The 16,146-nt window shown below is 40.8% G+C and overlaps 1 protein-coding gene across 1 annotated transcript; it reads right to left on the reverse strand.

The window, feature by feature from the left end:
- Positions 1-1,213: 1,213 nt before the first annotated feature.
- On the reverse strand, positions 1,214-8,623 carry ANKRD66 (ankyrin repeat domain 66). The gene is made up of 3 exons (XM_061195003.1): positions 8,458-8,623; positions 6,516-6,744; positions 1,214-1,412 (listed from the first exon to the last, which is right to left on the reverse strand). The coding sequence occupies exons 1-3, from the start codon at positions 8,618-8,620 to the stop codon at positions 1,214-1,216; spliced, it is 591 nt and encodes a 196-aa protein (XP_061050986.1). The 5' UTR covers positions 8,621-8,623.
- Positions 8,624-16,146: the final 7,523 nt, after the last annotated feature.

The following is a 16,146-nucleotide window of genomic DNA, read 5'->3' on the forward strand; positions in this document are numbered from 1 at the left end:
CATTTCAGAAAATTCAACTAAACATGACCTGTATTAACATAAGCCTTGAGGAGTGTGTAATTAAGATGATGTTTGGTGCCTAAACACATGGATTTAGGCAGAAAAATTAGTAAACCTAGAAAGTGCCATTTCAAGTACACTAGGCCAGCTGCCTGGCAGAGGCCCTAACTATTGTCTGGTTTCTACTGTAGTGCCGTCTGATGGGGGGACAAAGCAAGCCACCTACATATTTTAAAAACTCTACTAGCCACATTTTTTAAAAAACTGAAAGGAAAAAGGTAGAATTCATGTTAGTAATATATTTTATTTAACCCAATAGCCAAAATATTATCATTTCAATATGTAATCAATATTATTAATGAGCTATTTTACATTTTTTGTTCTAAGTCTTCAAAATATGATATGCATTTTATATTTATAGCATACCTTAATTTGGATGCAATATTTTCATTGGAAATATCTGATCTGTATTTAGATTTCCTAAAATATACAGTTGATCAAGTAGAGTTGCAATTACGTGTTCCATTATTTTATGCTAGCTCTCATTATTAAGTGGAATAAAATTAATTTAAGGTTTTTATTTCTCACTGAGCTAATCTATTGTCCAAATTGTTTCTCCTGTGTAGAAAGGATCATTGGTAAAAATGGCCCTGCTGAGACTGTGGGCTTCTACCCCAAGCAAAAAAAAAAAAAAAGCTGGAACCTCAGAGCTACATCTCTTCACCCCTTTGCTTGGTCTATGTGACAACAGGTAAATTTTTTTTCATAGATTAACTGACCTGAGAATGTTGGAAATTTTTGAGATTTTGTTGTTATAATACTTTTTTTTTTTTTTTCATTGAAACAACCAAGTTTCCTTAGGAGAAGCTTTTTCTTTGCTCCTGACATTCTATAATTGCATATAGGGGTTCAGAAGATGCTGGCAGTTCAAATCACTGGTGACAAAATGCAAGCAGCTGACGTTTGTCCCCTCTTGGTAATACTTAGGGACAGCAGGTATGGGCAAGGAAGAGACAGCCCATGTAGAGAGTCCCCAGGCCAGACTTCCAGACTGAACAACAGGTCAGGAGCTATCGGTAGAAGCCATGTGGGTAATTAATGATCTAGGAGTAAAATCATGTCAGGACAACACACACCTAACAACATCTAGTCTGGTGCCAAGGAAAGTCTCGTGCCAGAAAACCCAGCTCCAGTTCCTGGGATGCCAGCCTTCTCATACTCTCCTCTCCTTGGTATTGCTGAGCCTGGTGGGGCCTCGAGTCTTATTCTTTTTCTTATTAGTGTTTTGTTTTGAGGAAGGAAGAGACAGCTCCAGCTCCCTCTTCTTGGCATCCCAGCCTTCATCCCGCTGATCGAGCTGCAGCCCCTTCTGCTTGGTGGCCTGGCGGTGGTCCCGGCACTGGGGCTCAGCCCTAGGAGAGGGGAACCAGCTCTCAACCCCCAACCCCCGTGGACTGGACAGCCTGCCCGGCCTGCAGAGGGGCCTCTCCTCTGCCCTCTGCATGCGGCCTGGGCACCTCCGCCGTCCAGTCGAGGAGAAAGGCGGCCAAGTTCAAGCATTTCCAAGTGTACCCTTAGGGAGGTCTCAGACACTAAAGAAACTCCTTTGAGGTGGAGAAAAACAGGGTGCCCGGGTGGGATGTCCATAGAATCAAAGACAAGCACATAGTTTGAAGTGCTTGTCAGTTTTAATGACAGTGGCTGCACCACTGAGCCCCCCCTACTCATTTTTAAAGTGCTCACATCCACAGAGCAACCTGCGTATTATGGGGAGGCTGTTTTCCTTCATTTATTTTTTAATTGCATTTTTTCCTAATTATAAAAGGTATGTCTGTTCATTGTAGGAAAATTTAAAGTACAGAAACAGGTAGGGAAGAAAATAAAAATTATAATCACGTATGTATTGTATGTATAGATGGATTTATGTAAAGAATAGTTAGATGATATATATAGATAGATGATAGCTACAGAGTCTTAGAACAGGTGATAAATGGAGAAATAGAGGAATCGATCATCATACACACACGGACGATGGGAAGCATACAAAAACACTGTTTTGTATATGAGGCCCAAGGTGAGTATGTGACTTGCTTAAGGACACCGGTGAAAGCCCATTCATGGAGATAAGATTTGAGCCAGTATGAGGACAAATGAAATTTGAGAGGATAAATGATCATACAGGCAGGACAAACAGTATTGTAAGTGCAAAGCATGATAAAAAGCACAGTTCATTCAGAGGACAGCAAACCTGCTTGTTGCTCAGCCTTTGTGCCCCCAACAAGCTGCAAGTGACCTCTCCATATTCAGACCACAAAGCCTCCCTCCTCTGACCTGCTCTTTTGACCCTTGTCACTTTCTATCTTGTATTAGTGTTATTTATGTAAACAAGTTCTCTCCTCTCCCAGACAGGGAGCTTCTTGGTGTTCAGCACTGTACCTGAAGTATCTTTAAATCCTTTCCAGTATCTAGTTCAATGCCATGCACGTAGTAGGGCTCAAAAATATTTGTTTTTGTTTAAATTTTATTGAAGTATAGTTGATTTACAATGCTGTGTTAAATTTCTGCTGAAAAATATTTGTTGAACGAGAGATTTACTACTCAAGAGAGGCTGAATCAAAAGTTGGATTGTTCCACTAGGATACCTAGGATATTCCGAAAATTGTCAAATACTGTCTAAGCTTCTTTTGAAATTCTTCTACATCCTTCCCTTCATCATCCTAGTCCAGGATCTCACCTACTTGCAACATGAAGGATTAAGAAATTCCTTACGTGATCTCCTTGCCTGCGGTCTAAGTGTGTCAAATCCAACCTGCACAGCTTCACTGCCACCTCTTCCGCTACAGGAGTAACCTGGCTAAAGCCTTTGTTTCATCTTGTCAATCCCCTGAGGAGTTCACACTCATCTTCTTGCCCAGCTCACTGTGGTCGCGCACCCACTCAGCCTTATTCTCCACTTCTCTCCAGCGTAAATGCTCTGCTCTGCCAGGCCACTCATCCCTCCACTGTCTCTCCACCTCCTCACATCCACACGCAACCTATGCCCATTTCCAACTTGGTACCTTCACTCCAAATCAAGAAGATTTCTCCCTCCTTCATTAGCCAGGTCTTAGTTATATTTTAGGGTCCAGATTAATTTCCCCTTAACCAGGATTCCTTCCCTTTAAGTCCTCTCTCTAACTGTCACAAGGGAAGTTCCTCATAGGAGATGATGAATAGAAATGACTTACACGCGATGTGGTTGACCTTTGTTGTATTTGTCTGCTCAGCACTGCCTGCCCACTTTTCCTGGTAATAACACTCACTCCACATTATTTGGAGGAATCCCTCCTCCTCCACTTCAGTTATGCTGGGGCTGTGTATCACATTCAGCCACCCACTGGTTACTAGGGAGGGGCTGAGATTACTCAGAGAAATTCAGTAAAGGAGAGCCAAGGATAGGTCCCTGAAGAATGCTAGCATCTAAAAGGCATGCAAGAATAGGAGCTTAGAAAAATCGTGAGAAGAAATGGTCAGCTAGTAGGAGAACCAGAAGACAGGAGCAGCAGATAAAACAAGAGAGAAGAGTTATCAAATACCAGATTAAGTGGAGGTAAGATGTGCATTGAGAAGAGGCCATTAATTTAGCAGCAAGGATCTCCGTGGATGAGAGCTGATTCAGTACAATGATGGGGGAAGAAGTCTGAAGAGTGGATGAGGAAGTAGAGACAATTATATAGATGACCTTTCAAGTAGCTTAGAAATGTAGCGAAGAAGAAAGACATAGCAGACATTAGAAGGGCCTCTAACTCTTTGTGTGTTTGTTTAATAAGGTCTGTTTGAGTATGTTCATGAGGCAAAGAGAAGGGAAGGGAAGGAATAGAAAAAACTTAAAAATACAGGAGAGAGCATGAAAGATGCAACAAAGAATGTGGGAATGATGATCGAGTAGGAGACATAAAGGATTGGATGAAGGGTCTATATGGAGGGATAATACTTCCCACAGAAGGCTGAACAGGAAGGCAACAAGGAACAGATGTAGATGTATATATGATACGTAGGTTTGAGAGGTGTGAAGACGTATACCCATGGTTTCAATATTCTCTGTGAAGTAGAAGGCACATCCTCTGAGGGACGGGCTGAGGTGTGATCGGAACTTGAAATTGTCACTGATGGAGAAGAACAGGAAGAGATGGCTAGAGTGTTCTAAGGGCTCAGCTGGAGATAGAAACCTTAGAACTTCTGGTGTTAACCACCTACTTATCTGTGGGCTTAGCAGACCAAGAACAGGAGTGGAGAAGACAGAGACCAACCCAAGGCTGGGAATTCTGGATTATATGCTACAGAAGGACCAAGGGGTGGAAAGTTAAAAATAGTGGAAACAGGGTGAAAGAAGCAGTGTATCATGGTGTTGCAAACAAAAGAAGAGAAAAGAGTGTTTTGCTCACCATCTAATTCTAAAAAGATTAACCTGCTGCAATCACTGATGCACAGTGCACTCTGTGCTTCAGACAGAAGAGATTAAGGTGATGAATGAACTTCTCTGTGCTTCTGACAGGAAATTAAAGATCATAACAGGATGGTCTGTGCTTTGGACAAGCAGGCTCCTTAGTTAGATGTATCTCAGGAAGAATTTTAATGAACCCAGCTTCTTGTATCTTCCCATACATAGAAAAGCACTATAATTATTAACCTGAGACATCTGTTCTTTGTGATGAGCAGTCATCTTTTGCCAAGATGTATGCTTGACTGCATGTATTCCTAAGCCCCAAAAATCATATATAAACTAGCCTTGCCCCCCACCTCTTGAGAGCAGTTTCTAAGAGCTACTGAGAGGCTGTCTCCCGAGCTCAAGTCCTCAGTAAGACCCTGAATAAAACTGAACTCACAACTCTCACTTTGTGCATTTTGCTTTCAGCCCACAGTGTCCAGATGGCAGACAGATGGAAGATAGTGAAACCTTCAGGCAGGTGATAGGTGGGAGGGAAAGAAGTTGAATGAGAAGAGTTCTTGCACTCAAATACCTGTGTGATGATCCAGGAACTGGGAAAATGAAGAAAGGGAGCTATGGTCACATGGTGGTATGTTAGAGTCTTAGAGAGTCCAGCAAACAGTGTTGCTGATGCTGAGGTCCATAATGGTTGGAGGTTATTGAATGTAGGGGATGATGGCAGGACTGGGGAGAAGACAGAGTCTTGGAGCCAGGACCCAAGGTTCTGCCTCTACTCCCCAAATCTTCTTAATTATGATTTTGAATATTATTAATGTGGAACACCACTTTTAAGAGAAAGTCTCATGGGTTACTTCTACAGATGACTGATCTCATCATAGGCAAAGATTTTACTAGTTTAACTTTCCGAAGATAACTTTATTTTCAAGAAGGGCATTTCGCTATCACCCCCCCTTCCCAAATGAACTGCCCCACAGATAGATTTGCTATAGATCTCATTTTGGTTTTCAAGCAATGCTGCCCTCACTCGTTACTTTACTATCGCTTGTATGAATTACTTATTAACACAACCAGATTATAGGTTCCTAAATTTCATCTCCGTCCCTCCAAGAGCCGTAACTTTCAGGTACATAATTGATACTTAATTCTATTTGAATGCTTGGTTGAGAGAAAAAATTAACAAATGTTAGAAAAGTTCTTATCTTTGGTGAGTGTGTGAGTAGGAGATTCACAGATAAATAGGCATTTTAAAAGGCAGAAGGGCCCTTATGGATGATAGCCTAATTCACCTGCTTCATTTTAAATATGAGGAAACTGAGGGTCAGGAAAGAGACTTAACTTGCCCAAGGTCACACAGCTGGCTTGAATACCTTTCAGGAATCTGAAGGGGGGCGGGGGTCCATGAATCTTGTACCATGTCCCATTTTCAAATTTGTGCCCCACCACTCTTATCTGAGATAGTTTTTGTATAATCTAAAACAATCATTATAATGATTATATACTATATTATTAAAATTATAACAATCATGTGTAATTATAATAATGTATAAGTTTGAAACAATAGATTTTTCCAGAAAAATCATATAATATTTTTTATTAATTAACTGCCTGACATACCTCTCTAATTTTTATTTTCTGTAAGGTAATGAGGACTTTTTAAAAACTGAAGTATAGTTGATTTACAATGTTGTATCAGTTTCTGGTATACAGCAAGGTGATTCAGTTTTATATTACATATAAGAATATATATATTCTTTTTCAGATTCTTTTTCCCTTATAGGTTATTATAAGATACTGAATATAGTACTGTGCTATACAGTAGGACCTTGTTGTTTATCTATTTTATATATAGTAGTGTGTCTCTGTTAATCCCAAACAATAGATTTTAATAATCTAAATAATCTAAAACAATATAGTTTCCACCCCAAACTAGCCATTTCAGTGAAAAATTGGTAAAAACAACGCAAACAACAGTTGGTTGGATTTCCTCGTTTCATCTTCATCAACCTGAGACCACTGAGTTGGCAAAGACCTTGGTCACTGGCTCCTCTTTCTCTGCCCTTTATAGCTGGAAATAAAGGAAACTTACTGCTCCAGGAATGCTACACAGGCTTTCTGCCCATAGATCTGTGCGATCCTCTTTGGTGTGTCTCCAAAGAAGTCAGGGGCGTCAATGGCGGCGTGCAGGGCATGGAGAGTTTTGAGCACGTTCAGATGGCCCGATTCAGCTGCGAAATGAGCGGGGGTCCAGCCCACATCAGTTACCAGGCAGGGCCTGGCCCCGTGTTCTATCAGGAGCTGCAGCACCTCCCTGTGTCCTTAGATGTCCCAAGAAGAAACAAGAGGTTAGGATGAAAGTGTCTCTGCTGGACCAAGGCCAGAGCTAGCCTAGGTGGCACAAAAGAGGGGGAGACGTTTGCCCTTGAGGTCCCTCCAGTTTCCTAGCATCAACCCCTCCTCCTTTCTCCCTCTTCTTACCAGGCACTCAGCACCCCACTCTTACCCCGTGGCTCCCACTCTCAGTCTGAGCCCTCCAAGGATTCCCTCTGTTCCTTCCAGGACACCCCCCTCTCCTGTCCATTCTTGCAGACCCTGCCCAGGAATCTTGCTTTTTCTTCCAAGTCACTCTACCCTGACCTGTGCTAACACCCCCAAGGCTCGCTCTGCTTTCGGCAGTCTCAATGCCGACCGCAAAACCAAATATTTGACAACGACGTGGATGCACTTTGAGGGCATTATCCTAAGTGAAATAAGTCAGACAGAGAAAGACAAATATCATATGATCTCACTATATATAGAATCTAAAAACAAAAAAACTGAGCTCATAGATACAGAGAACAGATTCGTGGTTGCTGTGGGTGGGTGCAAGATGGGTGAAGGTACAAAAGGTACAAACTTCTAGTTATAAAATAAATGTCATGAGGATGTAATGTACAGCATGGTGACTATTGTTAATAATACTGTATTGCATATTTGAAAGTTGCTAGGAGAGTAGATCTTAAAAGTTATCACAAGGAAAACAATTTGTAACTATGTATGGTGGCAGATGTTAACTAGACTTACTGTGGTATTTCACAATATATACAAAAATTGAATCATTATGCTATATACCTAAAACTGATATTATGTTGTATGTCAATTACATCTCAATAAAAAATACTTTAAGTCCCACTTACATGAAAGCTAGCACAGATTAATAGCACAGGTTTTCTCGTCAGAGAGATGTGGGCTTATACCTGACAATAAATACCGCTTGCTAACCATGGCATCCCAGATGAGAAACAAACATCCGAGGTTCAGTTTCCTCATTTACAAATTAAGGATATATTCATCTACCTTACTGAGTTCTTGTGAAGCACAAAAGGATCACAGGCGTAAAGTACACAGCCTAGCATATAGCAAATGTTCACTGACAGGTGCTTTAGCATAGCTCCCATCACTTTGTACTGGAAAATTCTCCCAACTGATTTCTCTGCAGCCAGGCTTGCTTCCCACCAACCGATTCGCCATACGGGAGTCAAAACAAATTTTTAAAAAGCAAAGTTGACTGTAATACTTTCCTAACATCCTTCAATGGTGTTCTATGGCTGAAGGTCTTGACAAGCCCCTTGGCTGAGTTTTTGCCACAATCCTCCTCCAGTTCTATAACTGAGCCTTGTTTGGCGTGCCCCAGCCATGAACAGGACAAAGTTCCTGTCCTGCCCTCAAGAGGGCAGAAGGCTAACATTAATTGAGAGTCACTACGTGCTAGGCAGTGCACATTCGCTATCTTACTGAATCCTCACCACAAGATTCCAAGGCAGCATTACTGCTCTCATCATACAGATGAATAGACTAAGGCCTGGAGACGTTAAATAACTTGCCTAAGGTGCTACAACTAATAAGTGGAGGTGCCAGGATTGTAATGGCCCCCATTCATTCATCTGGCTCCCAAGAAAGGTTCTTTCTACTACCCCACACCGACTGCCCACTGGGAACCTCGTGAACAGCGGTCTCGAAGGGATGGATCTACGTAGGCATTGCCTACTCACCCTTGATCGCAGCCCAGTGAAGCGGGGTTCGGTCATTCCAATCCACATCCTTGTAGTTTGGGTCACAGAGACCTTTCTTCAAAATCTTTTTCACTGAATTGTAGTCCCCAGCAGCTACAGCTTGGTGGAGTTTTGTCATGTCGGACAGTTTGGTCAATTCCATGACCGAAAAAAAAACTGTGGGAAAAGCATGCCACTTAGGAAATTCTCTGCAACACTTTATTCCTAGGGAGTGATTCCATAGGGTTCCTGATTGTTTACTTTCTTTCTTACCTCATACCTTTGCATCCAGGGTTGCTTCATGTGTATGCCCTGCTGAGTGTGTATTTGGATCTTAGCTACTGTGGTCAGTGCTTGCCAATCCCCTATCCCAAAACTATCAATGGTTCCTTTCTGCCTATAGGATTACAGGCTAAGCTCATGGGCTGACATTTGCTAATTGGCCTCAAACCTCTTCCCAGTACTACTTCCCACTCCTACTCAAAAGTGCTAGCAGTGTGACTCTCAGTTGTGTAATTCTGTGCCTTATCTTTCTCATCTAAAGAATGGATATAACTAGCCAGGGTCTTTTGAGAATACAAGGACAATCCACGTGAGCAGTTTATACTGGATACAGAGCAGGTACCCCATGGAAATTAAATATTATCGCTACACTAATTCAGGAGATGGACAAGATGAAAACATACAAATAAAATGGCTAAAAATTGTTTACAACATTAAGACACAAACCAACAGTTCTCAAACTACAGTCTATAGATATTTAGAACTCCCTGGGACCCTTTTGGGGGATCCATGAGGTCAAAGCTATTTTCATTATAATATTAAAATGTGATTGGTCCTGTTCCCTGTGCTGATAATTGGTCTGATGGTTCAAAAACAATGATGTAGAAAACCGCTGGTGCCTTAGCACAAAGCGAGGCAATGCCACCAAACACCTAGCAGTCAAGGTATTCTTCACCACCACACACACAGAGTTTCTGTTTTTGTTTTTGTTTTTGTTTTAAGGCTAAATTTAGTAAAGAAATTAAAGCAGTAAGAATTATTTATATTAAATTCTGACCCCTGATTACGTGACTTCGTAGAAGTGTTTTTATCATATTGTATAACGAAATGTGTCAACATTTGGAAAGTCTGCATAACTCCATGAATCAATATTTTTTATATGACAAGTGTATGACGTTACCAAATCATGCATGGGTAAAGAGATCTATTCAAGACAGGCCAATGAGTTTTAGTGAAATAGAATATGAAAAGTACATTGCGATCGTTTCAGATTCCAACTATCCTTTAAAGCCCTACCACTTGTCCAATTCTGGTGTAGCATCAAAGAAGAATTTCCACAATTATCTGAAAAGGCTATAAAATATTCTTCTTTTTTCCAACTTTATATATGGGTAAAACCAGATTTTCTTTATATACTTCAACCAAAACAACAAGCTGAATGCAGAAACAGATATGAGAATCCAGCTGTCTTCTATTAAGCAACATAGAAGAGATTTGACCAAAAAAAAAAAAAAAACTAAAACAATGCCACTCTTCTCACATATTTTGTTTTAGAAAATATACTTATTTTCATAAAACTATTATTTATGTTATTGTGTATTAGGTTTATTACAACTTTTGTAAATGAATCAAGAAACATTTTAAATTTTTCTCAGTTTTAATATCAAATAGGGTAAATACTGATAGCTATAATCCACATCAAAAAAAGCTCTCTGGGGTTCACAGTAATTTTTAAGAGTAAAGGAGTCCCAAGACTCAAAAGTTTGAGACTTATTGATATAAACAAATAAGGGGCTGAGACAGAAAGGAAAAGAACAAGGAGAGAGTCACTTGAGGTGAGGCCATGGGGAACGTCTCTCTGATCTCAACATGTGAGGTCTCAAGAAGAGGTTGGAGTCAACCATACAAAATGTGGCCTAGCAGCAGCAGCAACCAGGAATTTGTTAGAAATGCAAATTATTGGGCCCCAACTTGGACCTACAATATTAGAAACTGGGGTGGTGAGGGAGCAGTCAGTGTCATAGTAAGCCTTCCAGGTGAGTCTGATGTACGGGAAAAGCAAGGAGAGAGAGACCTTCAAGATGGCGGAGGAGTAAGACGTGGAGATCACCTTCCTCCACACAAATACATCAGAAATACAGCTACATGTGGAACAACTCCTACAGAACACCTACTGAACGCTGGCAGAAGACCTCAGACTTCCCAAAAGGCAAGAAACTCCCCATGTACCTGGGTAGGGCAAAAGAAAAAAGAAAAAACAGAGACAAAAGAATAGGGACGGGACCTGCACAACTGGGAGGGAGCTGTGAAGGAGGAAAGGTTTCCACACACTAGGAAGCCCCTTTGCGGGTGGAGACTGTGGGTGGCGGAGGGGGGAAGCTTCGGAGCCACGGAGGAGAGCGCAGCAACAGGGGTGCGGAGGGCAAAGCGGAGAGATTCCCGCTCAGAGGATCGGGGCCGGCTGGCTCTCACCAGCCCGAGAGGCTTGTCTGCTCACCCACCGGGGCAGGCGGGGGCTGGGAACTGAGGATCGGGCTTCGGAGGTCAGATCCCAGGGAGAGGACTGGGGTTGGCTGCGTGAACACAGCCTGAAGGGCCTAGTGCACCACAGGTAAATGGGAGGGATTCTGGGAAAAAGTCTGGACCTGCCTAAGAGGCAAGAGACCATTGTTGTGGGGTGCACGAGGAGAGGGGATGCAGAGCACCACCTAAACGAGCTCCAGAGATGGGCGCGAGCCGCGGCTATCAGCGTGGACCCCAGAGATGGGCATGAGACGCTAAGGTTGCTGCTGCCGCCACCAAGAAGCCTGTGTGCAAGCACAGGTCACTATCCACACCTTCCCTCCCGGGAGCCTGTGCAGCCCGCCACTGCCGGGGTCCTGTGATCCAGGGACAACTTCCCTGGGAGAACGCACGGCGTGCCTCAGGCTGGTGCAACATCACACTGGCCTCTGCCACCGCAAGCTCGCCCCTCATTCCGTACCCCTCCCTCCCCCCAGCCTGAGTGAGCCAAAGCCCCCTAATCAGCTGTTCCTTTAACCCCGTCCTGTCTGGGTGGGGAACAGGAGCCCTCAGGCGACCTACACACAGAAATGGGGACAAATCCAAAGCTGAACCCCAGGAGCTGAGCGAACAAAGAAGAGAAAGGGAAATTTCGCCCAGCAGCCTCAGGAGCAGGGGATTAAATCTCCACAATCAACTTGATGTACCTTGCATCACTGGAATACCTGAATAAATAACAAATTATCCCAAAATTGAGGTGATGGACTTTGGGAGCAACTGTAGACTTGGGCTTTGCTTTCTGCTTCTAATTTGTTTCTGGTTTTATGTTTATCTTAGTTTAGTATTTAGAGTTTATTATCATTGGTAGATTTGTTTATTGATTTGGTTGCTCTCCTCCTTTTTTTTTTATGTATAGATATATATACTTTTTTCCTTTTTCTCTTTCTGTGAGTGTGTATGTGTATGCTTCTTTGTTTGATTTTCTCTGTATAGCTTTGCTTTTACCATTTGTCCAAGGGTTCTGTCTGTCCGTTTTTTGTTGTTGTTATTGTTTTTAGTATAGTTTCTAGCACTTGTTATCATTGGTGGATTTGTGTTTTGATTTGGTTACTCTCTTCTTTCTTTTTTTATTACTTTTTAATTTTTAATAATTTTTTCTATTTTAATAACTTTATTTTATTTTATTTTTTCTTTCTTTCTTTCTTTTTTTTCTCCCTTTTCTTCTAAGCCATGTGGCTGACAGGGTCTTGGTACTCCAGCGGGGTCAGGCCTGTGCCCCTGAGGTGAGAGAGCCGAGTTTAGGACATTGGTCCACCGGAGACCTCCCAGCTCCACATAATATCAAATGACAAAAGCTCTCCCAGATATCTCCATCTCAACGCTAAGACCCAGCTCCGCTCGACGACCAGCAAGCTACAGTGCTGGACACACTACGCCAAACAACTAGCAAGACAGGAACACAACCCCACCCATTAGCAGAGAGGCTGCCTAAAATCATAATAAGGTCACAGACACCCCAAAACACACCACCGGACGCAGTCCTGCCCGCCAGAAAGACAAGATCCAGCCTCATCCACCAGAATACAGGCACCAGTCCCCTCCACCAGGAAGCCTACACAAACCACTAAACCAACCTTAGTCACTGGGGGCAGACATCAAAAAAAGCAGGAACTACGAACCTGCAGCCTGTGAAAAGGAGACCCCAAACACAGTAAGTTAAGCAAAATGAGAAGACAGAGAAACACACAGCAGATGAAGGTTAAAACCCACCAGACCAAACAAATGAAGAGGAAATAGGCAGTCTACCTGAAAAAGAATTCAGAGTAATGATTATCCAAGATCTTGGAAATAGAATGGAGAAAATACAAGAAATGTTTAACAAGGACCTAAAACAACTAAAGAGCAAACAAGCAATGATGAACAACACAGTAAATGAAATTTAAAATATTCTAGAAGGATTCAGTAGCAGAATAAATGAGGTGAAGAACGGATAAGGGACCTGGAAGATAAAATAGTGAAAATAACTACTGCAGAGCAGAATAAAGAAAAAAGAATGAAAAGAATTGAGAACAGTCTCAGAGACCTCTGGGACAACATTAAACACACCAGCATTTGAATATAGGGGTCCCAGAAGAAGAAGAGAAAAAGAAAGGGACTGAGAAAATATTTGAAGAGATTATAGTTGAAAACTTCCCTAATATGGGAAAGGAAATAGTCAATCAAGTCCAGGAAGTTCAGACAGTCCCATGCAGGATAAATCCAAGGAGAAACATGCCAAGACACATATTAATCAAACTATCAAAAATTTAAAAAAAGGAAAAATATTAAAAGCAGCAAGGGAAAAACAACAAATAACATACAAGGGAATCCCCATAAGGTTAACAACTGATCTGTCAGGAGAAACTCTGCAAGCCAGAAGGGAGTGGCAAGACATATTTAAAGTGAGGAAAGGGAAAAACCTATAACCAAGATTACTCTACCCAGCAAGGATCTCATTCAGATTCAACAGAGAAATTAAAAACTTTACAGACAAGCAAAAGCTAAGAGAATTCAGCACCACCAAACCAGCTTTACAACAAACGCTAAAGGAACTTCTCCAGGCAGGAAACACAAGAGAAGGAAAAGACCTACAATAACAAACCGAAAACAATTAAGAAAATGGTAATAAGAACATACATATCGAAAACTACCCTAAATATAAATGGATTAAATGCTCCAACTGAAAGACATAGACTGGCTGAATGGATACAAAAACAAGACCCGTATATATGCTGTCTATAAGAGACCCACTTCAGACCTAGGGACACATACAGACTGAAAGTGAGGGGATGGAAAAAGATATTCCACGCAAATGGAAATCAAAAGAAAGCTGGGGTAACAATTCTCATATCAGACAAAATAGACTTTAAAACAAAAACTACTACAAGAGACAAAGAAGGACACTACATAATGATCAAGGGATCAATCCAAGAAGAAGATATAATAATTGTAAATATTTATGCACCCAACATAGGAGCACCTCAATACATAAAGCAAATGCTAAGAGCCATAAAAGGGGAAATCAACAGTAACACAATCATAGTAGGGGACTTTAACACCCCACTTTCACCAATGGACAGATCATCCAAAATGAAAACAAATAAGGAAACACAAGTTTTAAATGATACATTAAACAACATGGACTTAATTGATATTTATAGGACACTCCACCCCAAAACAACAGAAAACACTTTCTTCTCAAGTGCTCATGGAACATTCTCCAGGATAGATCATATCTTGGGTCACAAACAAGCCTTGGTAAATGTAATAAAATTGAAATCATATCAAGTATCTTTTCCGACCACAACGCTATGAGACTAGATATCAATTACAGGAAAAAATCTGTAAAAAATACAAACACATGGGGGCTAAACAATACACTACTAAAAACCAAGAGATCACTGAAGAAATCAAAGAGGAAATCAAAAAATACCTAGAAACAAATGACAATGAAAACAGGATGACCCAAAACCTATGGGATGCAGCAAAAGCAGTTCTAAGAGGGAAGTTTATAGCAATACAATCCTACCTCAAGAAACAAGAAACATCTCAAATAAACAACCTAACCTTACACCTCAAGCAGTCAGAGAAAGAAGAAGAAGAACAACAAAAAATGCCAAAGTTAGCAAAAGGAAAGAAATCATAAAGATCAGATCAGAAATAAATGAAAAAGAAATGAAGGAAACAATAACAAAGATCAATAGAACTAAAACATTGTTCTTTGAGAAGATAAAAATTGATAAACCATTAGCCAGACTCATCAAGAAAAAAGGGAGAAGACTCAAATCAATAGAATTAGAAATGAAAAAGGGAAGTAACAACTGACAGTGCAGAAATACAGAGGATCATGAGAGATTCTACAAGAAATTATATGCCAATAAAATGGACAACCTGGAAGAAATGGACAAATTCTTAGAAAAGCACAACCTTCCGAGACTGAACCAGGAAGAAATAGAAAATATAAACAGACCAATCACAAGCAATGAAATTGAGACTGTGATTAAAAATCTTCCAACAAACAAAAGCCCAGGACAAGATGGCTTCACAGGCGAATTCTATCAAATATTTAGAGAAGAGCTAACACCTATTCTTCTCAAACTCTTCCAAAATATAGCAGAGGGAGAAACACTCCCAAACTCATTCTACGAGGCCACCATCACCCTGATACCAAAACCAGACAAAGATGTCACAAAGAATGAAAACTAGAGGCCAATATCACTGACGAACATAGATGCAAAAATCCTCAACAAAATACTAGCAAACAGAATCCAACAGCATATTAAAAGGATCATACAACATGACCAAGTGGGGTTTATCCCAGGAATGCAAAGATTCCTCAATATATGCAAATCAATCAATGTGATAAACCATGTTAACAAACTGAAGGAGAAAAACCATATGATCATCTCAATAGATGTAGAAAAAGCTTTCAACAAAATTCAACACGCATTTATGAAAAAAACCCTCCAGAAAGTAGGCATAGAGGGAACTTAGCTCAACATAATAAAGGGCATATATGACAAACCCACAGCCAACATCGCTCTCAATGGTGAAAAACTGAAACCATTTCCACTAAGATCAGGAACAAGACAAGGTTGTCCACTCTCACCACTATTATTCAACATACTTTTGGAAATTTTAGCCACAGCAATCAGAGAAAAAAAAAGAAATAAAAGGAATCCAAATCAGAAAAGAAGAAGTAAAGCTGTCACTGTTTGCAGATGACATGCTACTATACATAGAGAATCCTAAAGATGCTACCAGAAAACTACTAGAGCTAATCAATGAATTTGGTAAAGTAGCAGGATACAAAATTAATGCACAGAAATCTCTTGCATTCCTATACACTAATGATGAAAAATCTGAAAGAGAAATTAAGGAAACACTCCCACTTACCATTGCAACAAAAAGAATAAAATACCTAGGAATAAACCTACCTAAGGAGGCAAAAGATCTGTATGCAGAAAACTATAAGACACTGATGAAAGTAATTAAAGATGACACAAACAGATGGAGAGATATACCATGTTCTTGGATTGGAAGAATCAACTTTGTGAAAATGACTATACTCCCCAAAGCAATCTACAGTTTCAATGCAATCCTTATCAAACTACCAATAGCATTTTTCACAGAACTAGAACAAAA

Source organism: Eubalaena glacialis, chromosome 7 (genome assembly GCF_028564815.1).
Source record: "Eubalaena glacialis isolate mEubGla1 chromosome 7, mEubGla1.1.hap2.+ XY, whole genome shotgun sequence".
NCBI lineage: Eukaryota > Metazoa > Chordata > Mammalia > Artiodactyla > Balaenidae > Eubalaena > Eubalaena glacialis.